The sequence below is a fragment of the Pelophylax lessonae genome (assembly GCF_965119305.1).
Source record: "Pelophylax lessonae genome assembly, chromosome: 8".
In the NCBI taxonomy this organism is placed as follows: domain Eukaryota; kingdom Metazoa; phylum Chordata; class Amphibia; order Anura; family Ranidae; genus Pelophylax; species Pelophylax lessonae.
In genome coordinates this window covers 297,951,108-297,966,867 of record NC_138775.1, presented here as the reverse complement: position 1 = coordinate 297,966,867, position 15,760 = coordinate 297,951,108, and the positions used below count along the sequence as shown (strand labels likewise).

At 47.1% G+C, this 15,760-nt stretch overlaps 1 protein-coding gene across 2 annotated transcripts in view; it reads left to right on the top strand.

Annotated features, from left to right (window-relative positions):
* Positions 1–15,760, top strand: part of SLC6A9 (solute carrier family 6 member 9) — a 161,360-nt gene that overhangs the window by 37,581 nt on the left and 108,019 nt on the right. The window contains exon 1 of one of the 2 annotated variants that reach the window (XM_082265261.1): positions 10,776–11,190. The exons of the other annotated variant lie outside the window; for it this stretch is intronic. Within the exon in view, the coding sequence (XP_082121387.1) occupies positions 11,176–11,190 (15 nt within the window). The 5' untranslated portion in view covers positions 10,776–11,175. Of the gene's footprint in view, positions 1–10,775; positions 11,191–15,760 lie in introns of those variants that run through there. 2 annotated transcript variants of the gene reach the window in all.

Sequence of the window (15,760 nt, the reverse complement as noted above, 5' to 3'; positions counted from 1 at the left end):
GTATTCTATGAATTAGGCCTGAATTTTGGGTACTCTGGACAGATCCTGTGTAATCTAGTTGGTTACTATGTAATCTGGTTGAACCATGTGTAATCTGGCTGGATCCTATGCAGCCTGAGTAGATTTTGTGTAATCTGGATAGGTTTTATGTAATCTGATTGGATTTTATGTCTTCTGACTGGATGATTGGTAATCTGCAGAGATTTTGTGTAATCTGACTGGCCCATGTATAATCTGGCTGGGTGATGTTTAATATGGCTAGATTCTTTGTCATTTGATTGCATCTTGTGTCACCATATGTCATCTGATTGGATCCTCTGTGATCTGATTGGGTCCTCTGCCATCCTATGTCATCTGATTAAATCCTTTGCCATCCTATGTCATTTGATTGGATCCGTGTCATCTGGTTGTATGCTATCTAATCCAGATTGGTCCTGTGTATTCTGATTGGTCCTATAATATTTGGCTAGATCCCATGTCATCTAACTGGAAACTAAGAAATCTGGATAGGCCATGTTTAATCCGATTGAATCCTATGTCAGCTACCTGGATTCTACATCACCTGCCTGGATGTTCAGTCATCTGGATAGTGCCTGTGTAATTTGATTGGATCATATTCCACCTGACTGGATCCTATATCATCTGATTGCATGCTAGATAATTTGGATAGGTCCTGTGTTATCTGATTGGTTCCTATGTAATCTCATTGGATCCTGTGTCAGCTAACTGGATCCTACATCATCTGACTGGATGCTAAGTAATCTGGAGAGGTCCTGTGTAATCTGATTTTATCATAAACCACCTGACTGAATCCTATATCATCTGATTGGATCATATATAATCTAATTGGATCTTCTGCCAACCTATGTTATGTGATTGGATCCTGGGTCATCTGGTTGGATGTTATCTAATCCAGTTTGGTCATGTGTAATCTGATTGGACCTATGTTATGTGGCTGGATCCCATGCCATCTGACTGGATGCTAGGTAATCTAGATAGGTCCCATGTAGTCTACTGGGATCCCATGTCATCTGACTGGATGCTATGTAAACTGGATAGGTCCTGTGTAGTTTACTGGGATCCTGTGTCATCTGACTGGATGCTAGGTAATTTGGATAGGTCATGTGTAGTCTACTGGGATCCCAAGTCATCTGAATAGCATGCTAGGTAATCTGGATGGGTCCTGTGTAGTCTACTGGGATCCCATGTCATCTGACTGGATGCTAGTTAGTCTGAATAGGTCCTGTGTAGTCTACTGGGATCCCAAGTCATCTGACTGGATGCAAGGTAATCTGGATAGGTCCTGTGTCTACTGGGACCCCAAGTCATCTGACTGGATGCAAGGTAATCTGGATAGGTCCTGTGTAGTCTACTAGGATCCCATGTCATTTGACTGGATGCTAGGTTCTGGATAAGTCCAGTGTAGTCTACTGGGATCCCAAGTCATCTGACTGGATGCTAGGTAATCTGGATAGGTCCTGTGTAGTCTACTGGGATCCCAAGTCATCTCACTGAATGCAAGGTAATCTGGATAGGTCCTGTATAGTCTACTGGGATCCCATGTCATCAGACTGGATGCTAGGTAATCTGGATAGGTCATGTGTAGTCTACTGGGATCCCATGTCATCAGACTGGATGCTAGGTAATCTGGATAGGTCCTGTGTAGTCTACTGGGATCCCAAGTCATCTGACTGAAAGCAAGGTAATCTGGATAGGTCCTGTGTAGTCTACTGGGATCCCATGTCATCAGACTGGATGCTAGGTAATCTGGATAGGTCCTGTGTAGTCTACTGGGATCCCATGTCATCAGACTGGATGCTAGGTAATCTGGATAGGTCCTGTGTAGTCTACTGGGATCCCATGTCATCAGACTGGATGCTAGCTAATCTGGATAGGTCCTGTGTAATCTTATGGCATCTCATGTCATCTGGCTGGATCCTATGGACATCAACCTATGGAGGATCACCCATGGTTGCACCCATCCTCCGTGTGGCCCGCCCATGTCTTTCTGCTCTCTGGATTCCCGCAGATGGGCCTCCATTTTGTATCCGTATAGAAATGGTGGGGAGAGCCCTTGAGAAGTTAACATCTTTTCCCGGGTGCATCTGGTTTCCCTAGTGAAGGCAGCGGCGGGGCGGAGGTGGGGGGCAGCTGTGTAATCGGGTGTGTAATCCATGCACGGGGAAAACGGAGTGAGAAGCAGCTGGATTTCGCTAATGAGACTTAATTAAAGGACATACAGAGCAGAGTTCTTCCTCCTCGCTTCTACAACCGCCTCTTAACCCCTTACAGCTTGGCATCCTCAAGAGAGAGGGGGGGGCGCCGTGTGCCCAGATCCCGGGGTGAGCCAGGACATTGAAGGTGGGCGCTGGGTGTCTGACCTTGTATTGGGGTTTCTTGGAGACCAAGAGGGGAAAATTCTCAGTATATATTCCCGGAATAACTGGAGAATCAGCATGACACCCCCCATCCCCCCACCCCACCTCCGTCTACCAACTGAAATGTGCAAAATTGAATCACTAATGTCAGAACACACATTTACTTTTACCATCAATTATTTAATTTTGTCGGTAAAGAAGTGGTTTAGCGGGAAGTGGATGTGATTTCTCCGGAGAAATGAGGGGAGACAGTACAAGTGTAGGTCAATATGTTAAAGAGGACCTGTCAATAAAACTCACACCACATCAATCAATCGAATATTGCCAACTCACTTTATTATTCTGAGCGATCTCGAACATTGTCATGTGACTTAAGGCCTTGGCAGTCCGGATCACATGACTTCTGATTGGAACTATTTCATGTCATTGGTCTGATGTTTTCAGTTGGGGCAGCATTGCAAAACCTGTATATATAACCAGCAAAGGTAAATGTATAATTTCAATGTATACAGCTTATATACATCACCGCAACATAGCCTAAAGCTGAACTAAAGTGCCACAAAGTGCTGTCTTCCCCAGCATGTAAACTGAGCCATGCATGCGCAGTTCAGCTTGCAGGGTTGCCACCTTCTCTGCATGCCAAAACTGAACACTTTTTGTTTTTCCAGTATACACTATAGGATTGTACAAGACCTGGGACACCTTTGGTTCTCCCAGGGAGCAGTGGAAGCTGGTGCTCCATGAGCCGGGGGGGGGGGGGGGATGGCAAACGGACCACACCAGCCCACACACCATACCCCCCCGGACCACACCAGCCTGCACACCATACCCCCCCACCCCCGGACCACACCAGCCCACACACCGGCTCACTCAGCCTGAACATGTGGGTAGGCAGTGGCAGCGGTGGCGGCTTCCCCCTCAGTCTCCTGCGTCTCCTCCCTCCTCCTTGGCCAATGGCATGGCTTCCTCTCTCAGCCAATCAGGAAATGGGACCCGCTTCCTGATTGGCCAGGAGGAGAATCCGTGTGACAATAGCGAATATTCATTTCCTATTGTCACACAACCGGGTGGGCTCGGGGCGCAGTGCACCCTTTTTTGAAGCCTATTAGAGCCTCTGGCTCTAATCATGTGCTTAAAAAAAAAAAAACATTGGAATCCATGCATCCAGCGCCCTGCATGTAGATTAGGGGGCCGGATGCATGGATGGGGGGGGGGGGGGCGGCGCCCCTGCTCCCCCAATGGACGGGCCGCCACTGCCAAGGAGAGTAGTAATGCGGCAACAGTGGGTGTGGCCAAATTGCATTAAACAGTGAGGGGGGCCTTAAAAGGGCATTCTTCTACCCATAAAATATGCTTAGATTGCTGCGCCACAAGTAAGAGTCTCAAAGACAAGCATAAACCTCAGCACAATCATTTAAAAAAATTCTTCCATTACATATAATTTTTCATATACTAAAAATAGTCAGAAAGCTACAGTAACAGTTTATCTGAGCCGACACAAAATTTCTATTTCTGTCCGATTTCTGACACTTGTTGTTTACAAGTTAAAAATCTGTATTTTTTGCTAGAAAATTACTTAGAACCCCCAAACATTATATATATATGTTTGTTTTTTAGCAAAGACTCTGGAGAATAAAATGGCGGTGGTTGTAATATTTTGTCGCGCAGTATTTGCACAGCGGTCTTTTCAAAGACAATTTTTTGGGAAAAAATACACTTCACTGAATTAAAAAAAAAAAAGATAACCAGTAGAGTTAGCCCAGTGAAAGATGATGTCACGCCAAGTAAATAGATACCTAAAATGTTAGGGTTTAAAATTGCGCAGGCTTTTGAAATGGCGACAGACTACAGTACTTAAAAATCTCCATAGGCGACGCTTTACAAATTTTTAACGGTTAACAGCTTAGAGTTACAGAGGAGGTCTTTTTCTAGAATTATTGCTCTCGCTCGGCCACCCACGATCGTTCCTGAGAAAGGCAGATCGCTTTTCTGACAGGGGAGAAGATAGAGATCTGGTGTTCCTGCTAAGCAGGAACACGATTCTCTTTCTTCCCCCCCCCCCAGTCAGAGCGCCTCCCCCACAGTTAGAAAGCACTCCCTAGGCACACATTTAACCCTTTGATTGCCCCTGACGTTAACCTGTTTCCCTGCCAGTGTCATTAGTACAGTGACAGTGCATATTTTTAGCACTGATCACTGTATTAGTGTCACTGGTCCCAGTGGCAGCCCGTCCATAAATAGGCTCAGGGGCGCTGCCCCCCTAATCTAAGCGCCCGGCCCCTAATCTCCATGCAGGGTGCCAGACGTATGCATTCCAATGTTTTTTTTTTTTTTTTGGAGCACATGATTAGAGCCTGAGGCTCTAATTGACTTAAAAAAAGGGTGGGCTCTGGACGCAGAGCACTGCTCCCTGAGCCCACCCAGTTGTGTTACAATTCGCTATTGTCACACTGATTCTCCTCCCGGCCAATCAGGAAGCAGGTCCAGAGACCAGATTGGCCAGGGAGTCTTAGGACTCTCAGCCAATCAGAACCCACTTTCTGTTGGGCTGGGAGGAGAAGTCCTGGCTCTTCCCTTGGCTGGAGCAAGGAGCAGCAGCCCTACCCCTCCTCATCTCCAAGGTAAGGCCGCCTTCCCGTCCATCACCCGCGAGGGAGGGGGGGGGGTTTTGGCGGTTCTCAAAATAATGAGCACCAGCTGCCAATGACTGGTCCCCAAAAAAGTGTCAGTTAGGTGCCCAATTTGTCTGCTGCAATGTCGCAGTCCCTCTAAAAATCGCTGATCGCCGCCATTACTAGTGAAAAATAATTAATTAAAAATTTTATAAAATATTCCCTAGTTTGTAGACGCGATAACTTTTGCGCAAACCAATCAATATATGCTTATTGGAATTTTTGTTTTACCAAAGACGTAGCAGAATACATATTGGCCTAAACTGGTAAAGAAATTAGATTTTTTACATTTTTTATTGGATGTTTTATAGCATAAAGTAAAAAAATATTGTTTTTTTTTTTTTTTTTTCAAAATTGTCGCACTTTTTTTGTTTATAGCACAACAAATAAAAATCACACAGGTGATCAAATACCACCAAGCTCTATTGGTGGGGAAAAAAAACTCATCAATTTTATTTGGGTACATCGTCGCACAACCGTGCAATTGTCAGTTAAAGTAACGCAGTGCGGTATTGCAAAAAAATGGCCTGGTCATGAAGGGGGGTAAATCTTCCAGGGCTAAAGTGGCTAACCTTAAAACAGCGACTTTATAGCTGTCCTGCTCCAAGGCGGCGCGGCCATGAATCCCAAACTTCAGTAACTTCCCCACCAATCAGGTCTAAGTTTCCTGAATTTATATCAGAGAAGGTCGGTCAGCAATGGCTGCTGGGGGTTTCTACACTTTACACATCGCGGCCGGACTCCAAATGCTGGAACTAAACTGAGGCTACAGCCCAAAGCAATCAAACCGAGCTTTATCTGTCACAGAACGGAAGAAATCCCAGCGCCACGGGCAGCTGATTACAGTTTTTTGTCCTCATTAGTCTTCTTTTCTTTATATAATAAATAGTCTGATAAATAAATAAAAGAAACGATGGAAGGGGCTACATTGTAGCTTTGGACCAACATGTAAAAATCTAGAAGATCTGTCATTATTGAATGACAACATGTGACCGGTACAGCAAATTACCGTATTTATCGGTGTATAACACTCACAGGCGTATAAAACACACCTTCATTTTAAGAGGGAAGTTTCAGGGAAAAAACTAAAATTTTAAATAAAGAACTTTGAAGCAAAATAAGGGTCAGTCTCCAATAATGCAGCCTGATCAGTGCCCATCAATGCAGCCTGATCAGTGCCCATCTGCAGCCTCACCAGTGCCCATCAATGCAGCCTGATCAGTGCCCATCTGCAGGCTCACCAGTGCCCATCAATGCAGCCTCACCATTGCCCATCAATACAGACTAGTCAGTGCCCATCTGCAGCTTCACCAGTGCCCATCAATGCAGCCTCACCATTGTCCATCAATGCAGCCTGATCAGTGCCCATCTGCAGCTTCACTAGTGCTCATCAATGCAGCCTGATCAGTGCCCATCTGCAGCTTCAACATTGCCCATCAATGCAGCCACACCATTGCCCATCAATGCAGCCTGATCAGTGCCCATCTGCAGCTTCACTAGTGCTCATCAATGCAGCCTGATCAGTGCCCATCTGCAGCTTTAACATTGCCCATCAATGCAGCCTCACCATTGTCCATCAATACAGCCTAGTCAGTGCCCATCTGCAGCTTCACTAGTGCCCATCAATGCAGCCTGATCAGTGCCCATCTGCAGCTTCAACATTGCCCATCAATGCAGCCACACCATTGCCCATCAATGCAGCCTGATCAGTGCCCATCTGCAGCTTCACTAGTGCCCATCAATGCAGCCTGATCAGTGCCCATCTGCAGCTTCAACATTGCCCATCAATGCAGCCTCACCATTGCCCATCAATACAGCCTAGTCAGTGCCCATCTGCAGCTTCACCAGTGCCCATCAATGCAGCCTCACCATTGTCCATCAATGCAGCCTGATCAGTGCCCATCTGCAGCTTCACTAGTTCCCATCAATGCAGCCTCACCGTTGCTCATCAATACAGCCTAGTCAGTGCCCATCTGCAGCTTCACCAATGCCCATCAATGCAGCCTCACCATTGTCCATCAATGCAGCCTGATCAGTGCCCATCTGCAGCTTCACTAGTGCCCATCAATGCAGCCTGATCAGTGCCCATCTGCAGCTTCAACAGTGCCCATCAATGCAGCCTCACCATTGCCCATCAATGCAGCCTGATCAGTGCCCATCTGCAGCCTCACCATTGCCCATCATTGCAGCCTGATCAAGGCCCATCTGCAGCCTCATTATTTCCCATGATTGCAGCCTCACTATTGCCCATTATTTCAGCCTGATCAGTGCCCATCAATGCAGCCTCACCATTGCCCATCACTGCAGCCTGATCAGTGCCCATCTGCAGCCTCACCAGTGCCCATCAATGCAACCTGATCAGTGCCTATCTGCAGCCTCACCATTGCCCATCAATGCAGCCACCCCATTGCCCATCAATGCAGCCTGATCAGTGTTCATCTGCAGCTTCACCAGTGCAAATTGGATCATGCTTTATTGGGGGGTTTTGCATTCCTCTGGATCAACTGTAGGTAAAGGATTGTGTATATAGGTCTGTATACATTTCTTTCCCCCTTCTATTGGGTAAACTGGATGGACTTGTGTCTTTTTTCAACCAGACTAACTATGTAATTATGTAGCAAGACGTCTTCAAGAATTTAACATTTCTAGACCTGAAGAACCAACCCGTTGATATTATCTGAACTGTGGCCTGTCATCTTCCCACACCACCCTACAGAAACGTATATGCTGGGAATGGCTTTCAAACATGGCGGACAACATTCCTTGGAGGAATTAGGTCCCTCTTTCCTTTTCTGAACATACATTATGGTCAAAGTTTTCCCCTGCATTCCTTCACAGCCATCGTCCTCCATATCTGTTAGAGGAAGAAGCTCCCTTGGTGGGACTTTTGTTCCGACATGTCACACACGTCACGCACCCAGGGCCGCTGTTAGAAATCATGGGGGCCTTCTTGACAGGCCCCCCATCCAACGCCTTTCAAACATGGCGGACAACATTCCTGGTAGGAATTAGGTCCCTCTTTTCTTTTCTGAACGTACATTATGGTCAAAGTTGTCCCCTGCATTCCTTCACAGCCATCGTCCTCCATATCCGTCAGAGGAAGAAGCTCCCCTGGTGGGACGTTTGTTCCAACATGTCACACACCCAGGGCCACTGTTAGAAATCACGGGGGCCTTCTTGACTGGTCCCCCATCCAACACCGCCTCCCCCCACCCGGGGTGCAGTGAAACAGCGGCACTTACTACCTATGCCTCAAAAATGAAAAAAAAAAGTCCCTCCTCAGCTCCCACCTCCCGGGCCCCTCTGTTGAACTGATGGGGCCCAGGGAAATGCAAATTAAGACAATAACAAGAGAAGGGCGCACTGACTTTGTGCATTACCACTTAAATGTTTATTAAAATCAAAGAAGGGTAGCGTGCAATATACTCACAAACATAGGATATGTACAAGCATGTAGGAAATGGGAACCACTCGCCTCCAGAACACTTTTCTACTGCTGGATAGCGTGATGGCGTCCACAATGACCTGGTATGGCTTACACATTTCGAGGGAGAACCCTCTTCCTCAGAGCTTCTTGGCGTCCACAAAGACCTGGTATGGCTTACACATTTCGAGGGAGAACCCTCTTCCTCAGAACATCTTGGCGTCCACAAAGACCTGGTATGGCTTACGTATTGCAAGGGAGAACCCTCTTCCTCAGAGCCGCTTGGCGTCCACAAAGACCTGGTATGGCTTACACATTTCGAGGGAGAACCCTCTTCCTCAGAACATCTTGGCGTCCACAAAGACCTGGTATGGCTTACGTATTGCAAGGGAGAACCCTCTTCCTCAGAGCCTCTTGGCGTCCACAAAGACCTGGTATGGCTTATGCATTTCAAGGGAGAACCCTCTTCCTCAGAGCCTCTTGGCGTCCACAAAGACCTGGTATGGCTTACGTATTTCGAGGGAGAACCCTCTTCCTCAGAGCCTCTTGGCGTCCGCAAAGACCTGGTATGGCTTACGTATTTCAAGGGAGAACCCTCTTCCTCAGAGCCTCTTGGTGTCCACAAAGACCTGGTATGGCTCACGTATTTCGAGGGAGAACCCTCTTCCTCAGAGCCTCTTGGCGTCCACAAAGACCTGGTATGGCTTACGTATTTAGAGGGAGAACCCTCTTCCTCAGAGCCCTCTTGGCGTCCATAAAGACCTGGTATGGCTTACTTTTTAGAGGGAGAACCCTCTTCCTCAGAGCCTCTTGGCATCCACAAAGACCTGGTATGTCTTACGTATTTCGAGGGAGAACCCTCTTCCTCAGAGCCTCTTGGCGTCCACAAAGACCTGGTATGGCTTACGTATTTCGAGGGAGAACCCTCTTCCTCAGAGCCTCTTGGCGTCCACAAAGACCTGGTATGGCTTACGTATTTCGAGGGAGAACCCTCTTCCTCAGAGCCTCTTGGCGTCCACAAAGACCTGGTATGGCTTACGTATTTCGAGGGAAAACCCTCTTCCTCAGAGCCTCTTGGCGTCCACAAAGACCTGGTATGGCTTACGTATTTTGAGGGAGAACCCTCTTCCTCAGAGCCTCTTGGCATCCACAAAGACCTGGTATGGCTTACGTATTTCGAGGGAGAACCCTCTTCCTCAGAGCCTCTTGTCTCTGAGGAAGAGGGTTCTCCCTCGAAACGTGTAAGCCATATCAGGTCTTTGTGGACGCCATCACACTATCCAGCAGTAGAGAAGTGTTCTGGAGGTGAGTGGTTCCCATTTCCTACATGCTTGTATATATCCTATGTTTGTGAGTATATTGTACGCTACCCATTTTGATTTTAATAAACCTTTTAGTGGTAATGCACAAGGTCGCTGCGCCCTTCTCTTGTTATTGTCTTACAGTGTTTTTTGGATACCCTTGGTCCTGAGGGGGGGCAGCAAGACCACCTTATCTGTGCCTAAAAAAACACCTAGAACATTCACATTCCCACATACCACTTGAGCGCAGGAGAGATGCTGTTTTTTGGAATTAAATGCAAATTGAACCCTGGTAAGCGAGTAGGACCGGCGATGTGGTCTAGTAAAATCCATTAATTTATTTAGGCAGAAATGAAGAATAAAGCTACCCTGGGCCCCCCTGTTTAGGTAATGGGGCCTGGGCCCAGTACAACAGGACTGGTTGTACTGCCTTATCAGCGGCCCTGAGTACACCCAACAAAATTCAGTGCACAGCGATGGCGGGGGAGGCGGAAAGTTAGACTGATCTGTACAAGGACACATAGAGTGACTGGCCTTTGTGTCAATGGCCCATTGTGCCAGTTCCCCGGGGAGATTGTATAGATCCCCTCTGGAATTATTTCAATCTCTATTGACTTATTATACCTTTCTGCAGGGAGGGAGCCCGCAAAGGGGTCCACTTGTTTCCTACCCTTCCTCAACATGTAAATGCTGGGCCCGGGGGGAAGATGGCAAGATACGGGTGGCAGGACAGATGATAAAATAAAGGCTGGAGGGCGGACAAAAGAAGGGTCGGAGGGGGGGGGGGGGCTTGGGGGGTTCCTCTGTTTTTAGAAATGTTTCATGTGCAGAATAATCGTTTCCTCTGCCCACCCCCCTCTCCTGGCTTTAAATGTTTTGTCGTCTTCCAAGTTAGTTGAGATACCAAAAAGGAAAGGTCATAAGTTCCCTTCCTTTGTGCGGCTCTGAAAGTGGGGGGCTTTGGAGCTTCTGTGCCTTTCACGGCAACAAGGACTGAATAGAAAGCAGAGGCAGAGTGTGGATGGGGCAGAGTGGGTGCCGATTCCCTCCTCTGCATATTTTATGGCTGTGCCAGAGACTTAATACGTTTCAGGCAGATTGAAAAGCTTGTCAGGGTGGCAGATAAACGATGTGTGCGTCTTTCACATAACGTACACTTCCGCAGAGCGCCATTGTCTCCGCTCGGATTTATATCGGGAACCAGTAACTTTCCCCCCTCTTTTTCTTCTTTCCTCCCTCTTCCGCCCCTGAAACGCTCAGTGTCTTCGCTTCCAATCCTAGGGAGGCCACTTCAGTAGCCGGGCTCACGCCAAGCGCACCGAAACGCCGTCTCCGCTGTCCGAGCGACTCGGATTAGCTGGCCGAGAGATAGCGGCTCAGTCACCCGGAAGAGAGCGGCGATGGGGCTGCGCGGGGTAGGTAACATTTCACATCAATGTATCGTTCCGTCAGCATGTATCTATTATTTTTATACAATGTATCATTCTTTCTGTACGTATCCGTCACTTTTATACAATGTATCATTCCGTCTGTACATATCCATCACTTTTATACAATGTATCACTCCGTCTTTACATATCCATCACTTTTATACAATGTATCACTCCATCTGTACATAGCCATCACTTTTATACAATGTGTCATTCTGTCTGTATTTATCTATCACTTTTATACAATGTATCACTCTGTCTTTACATATCCATCACTTTTATACAATGTATCACTCCGTCTTTACATATCCATCACTTTTATACAATGTATCACTCCATCTGTACATATCCATCACTTTTATACAATGTATCACTCCGTCTTTACATATCCATCACTTTTATACAATGTATCACTCCATCTGTACATATCCATCACTTTTATACAATGTATCATTCTGTCTGTACATATCCATCACTTTTATACAATGTATCACTCTGTCTTTACATATCCATCACTTTTATACAATGTATCACTCCATCTGTACATATCCATCACTTTTATACAATGTATCATTCTGTCTGTACCTATCCATTACTTTTATACAATGTATCATTCCGTCTGTACCTATCCATCACTTTTATACAATGTATCATTCTGTCTGTACATATCTATCACTTTTATACAATGTATCACTCCATCTGTATATATCCATCACTTTTATACAATGTATCATTCTGTCTGTACCTATCCATTACTTTTATACAATGTATCATTCCGTCTGTACCTATCTATCACTTTTATACAATGTATCATTCTGTCTGTACCTATCTATAATTTTTATACAATGTATCAGCAAGAAAGGTCTGATGTTGCCAGGCGGCCAATGGCGTCTCTGAGGGTTGATTGGCGTGACTGAGACAAAGTTATCATCTACTGAACGCTTCACTTTCTTTTAACTTTAAAACTTTAATTTCCAATATTTTTAAAACTTTAAAGGTTTTTTTTTTTTTTTTTTTCTTGCACCTGATTGGATGATTGAAGGGACGCAGCTTCACCGTTTTCACCAAGCTCAGCGAATGTTCATTTTACAAAGAGAATATTGGGTTTGATGAGTGAAAAGTTTTCACTCCTTTAGTAAATCCCCAATAAATCTTCCAATTCTTTCCGTTGTTTAAAACGTTGTCAGTGGTGAAACTCTTGTGAAGTGTTATTTAGAATCCTTAGAATTGTTACATTTGTATTCATTTATTTTCTTATTATCATTACTTTAAATTTCTCATAAAAGCCTTCTGTGCTTATTAGTGTTATCCTCATCCTCTTCTCCCCCCCCCCCCGAATATTAGTGTTATCCTCATCCTCTTCTCCCCCTCCCCCCCCCCCCCGAATATTAGTGTTATCCTCATCCTCTTCTCCCCCTCCCCCCCCCGAATATTAGTGTTATCCTCATCCTCTTCTCCCCCTCCCCCCGAATATTAGTGTTATCCTCATCCTCTTCTCCCCCTCCCCCCGAATATTAGTGTTATCCTCATCCTCTTCTCCCCCCCCCGAATATTAGTGTTATCCTCATCCTCTTCTCCCCCTCCCCCCCGAATATTAGTGTTATCCTCATCCTCTTCTCCCCCTCCCCCCCCCGAATATTAGTGTTATCCTCATCCTCTTCTCCCCCTCCCCTGAATATTAGTGTTATCCTCATCCTCTGCCCCCCTCCCTTGAATATTAGTGTTATCCTCATCCTCTGCCCCCCCCCAATATTAGTGTTATCCTCATCCTCTGCCCCCCCCCAATATTAGTGTTATCCTCATCCTCTGCCCCCCTCCCCTGAATATTAGTGTTATCCTCATCCTCTGCCCCCCCCCCAATATTAGTGTTATCCTCATCCTCTGCCCCCCTCCCCTGAATATTAGTGTTATCCTCATCCTCTGCCCCCCTCCCCTGTTTATTAGTGTTATCCTCATCCTCTGCCCCCCCCCCAATATTAGTGTTATCCTCATCCTCTGCCCCCCTCCCCTGAATATTAGTGTTATCCTCATCCTCTGCCCCCCTCCCCTGTTTATTAGTGTTATCCTCATCCTCTGCCCCCCCCTGTTTATTAGTGTTATCCTCATCCTCTGCCCCCCCCCCCCAATATTAGTGTTATCCTCATCCTCTGCCCCCTCCCCTGTTTATTAGTGTTATCTTCATCCTCCTCATCCTCTGCTCCCCTGTTCATTATTGTTATCCTTATCCTCTGCTCCCCCTCCCCCCATTTATTAGTGTTATCCTCATCCTCTGCTCCTCCTCCCCTGTTTATTAATGTTATCCTCATCCTCTGCTCCCCCTCCCCCATTTATTAGTGTTATCCTCATCCTCTGCTCCCGCCCCCTCCCCCATTTTTTTATGTTTTCCTCATCCTTTACTCAGCTGCTTGCAGGTGTTGGAAATTCTCCGGAGTCACAGAATTTTTCATGTTTTGTGTGATGTGGAGGCCATGTCTGTGGATGGAAATTTCCATGCAGGGAATGTCCTGCAGCTGATTGTAGTTGGATACTATGAACACGGGACTGGATGAGGACTGGATGAGGACTGGATGAGGACTGGATGGGGACTGGATGAGGACTGGATGGGGACTGGATGGGGACTGGATGAGGACTGGATGAGGACTGGATGAGGACTGGATGGGGACTGGATGAGGACTGGATGAGGACTGGATGAGGACTGGATGGGGACTGGATGAGGACTGGATGGGGACTGGATGGGGACTGGATGAGGACTGGATGAGGACTGGATGAGGACTGGATGGGGACTGGATGAGGACTGGATGAGGACTGGATGAGGACTGGATGGGGACTGGATGAGGACTGGATGAGGACTGGATGGGGACTGGATGAGGACTGGATGGGGACTGGATGGGGACTGGATGAGGACTGGATGGGGACTGGATGAGGACTGGATGGGGACTGGATGGGGACTGGATGAGGACTGGATGAGGACTGGATGGGGACTGGATGAGGACTGGATGGGGACTGGATGAGGACTGGATGAGGACTGGATGAGGACTGGATGGGGACTGGATGAGGACTGGATGGGGACTGGATGAGGACTGGATGAGGACTGGATGGGGACTGGATGAGGACTGGATGAGGACTGGATGAGGACTGGATGGGGACTGGATGAGGACTGGATGAGGACTGGATGGGGACTGGATGAGGACTGGATGGGGACTGGATGGGGACTGGATGAGGACTGGATGGGGACTGGATGAGGACTGGATGGGGACTGGATGGGGACTGGATGAGGACTGGATGAGGACTGGATGGGGACTGGATGAGGACTGGATGGGGACTGGATGAGGACTGGATGAGGACTGGATGAGGACTGGATGGGGACTGGATGAGGACTGGATGGGGACTGGATGAGGACTGGATGAGGACTGGATGGGGACTGGATGAGGACTGGATGAGGACTGGATGGGGACTGGATGGGGACTGGATGAGGACTGGATGAGGACTGGATGGGGACTGGATGAGGACTGGATGGGGACTGGATGAGGACTGGATGAGGACTGGATGAGGACTGGATGGGGACTGGATGAGGACTGGATGAGGACTGGATGGGGACTGGATGGGGACTGGATGGGGACTGGATGAGGACTGGATGGGGACTGGATGAGGACTGGATGAGGACTGGATGGGGACTGGATGAGGACTGGATGAGGACTGGATGGGGACTGGATGAGGACTGGATGGGGACTGGATGGGGACTGGATGGGGACTGGATGAGGACTGGATGGGGACTGGATGAGGACTGGATGAGGACTGGATGGGGACTGGATGAGGACTGGATGAGGACTGGATGGGGACTGGATGAGGACTGGATGGGGACTGGATGAGGACTGGATGGGGACTGGATGAGGACTGGATGGGGACTGGATGAGGACTGGATGAGGACTGGATGGGGACGGACACTGACGTGTTACCTGATAATTCCTCTTATCTTTTATAGTGCTCAATAAATCACACTTCTTTATATTTTATCGGAAGTACAAACCTGTTCATTATTTTATTATAAATATGTGATTACAGCATAAGAAATACATTTATTATATCTCTATGGGACAGAGAGAGCATGCTTTATACATCATATGCACCGGAGGAGCTTACACTCTAATGTCCCCTCCCCCACAGTCACACACTATTATTATTATACATTTACATAGCTCTGACATATACCGCAGCGCTGTACAGAGATCACTGAGCCAATCACATCAGTCTCTGTACCAGAGGAGCTTACATTCTAATGTCCCCTCTCCCCCCCCCCCCCCCCAGTCACATCAGTCTCTGTACCAGAGGAGCTTACACTCTAATGCAATTTCCCTTCACACTGCACTCACAAGCAAATTTGATCAGAATACTCTGTACAATAACTTTATTGATTGAGCATGGAAACACAGACAGACATGAGGACAACATGTGAACCCCCTGCACACAATGTTTAGAAATAGTGTTGGTGTATCTCAGGGCTTCAGATGGAATTTACTAATAATTCTTGAACCATGTTGTCAGACATGACTATATC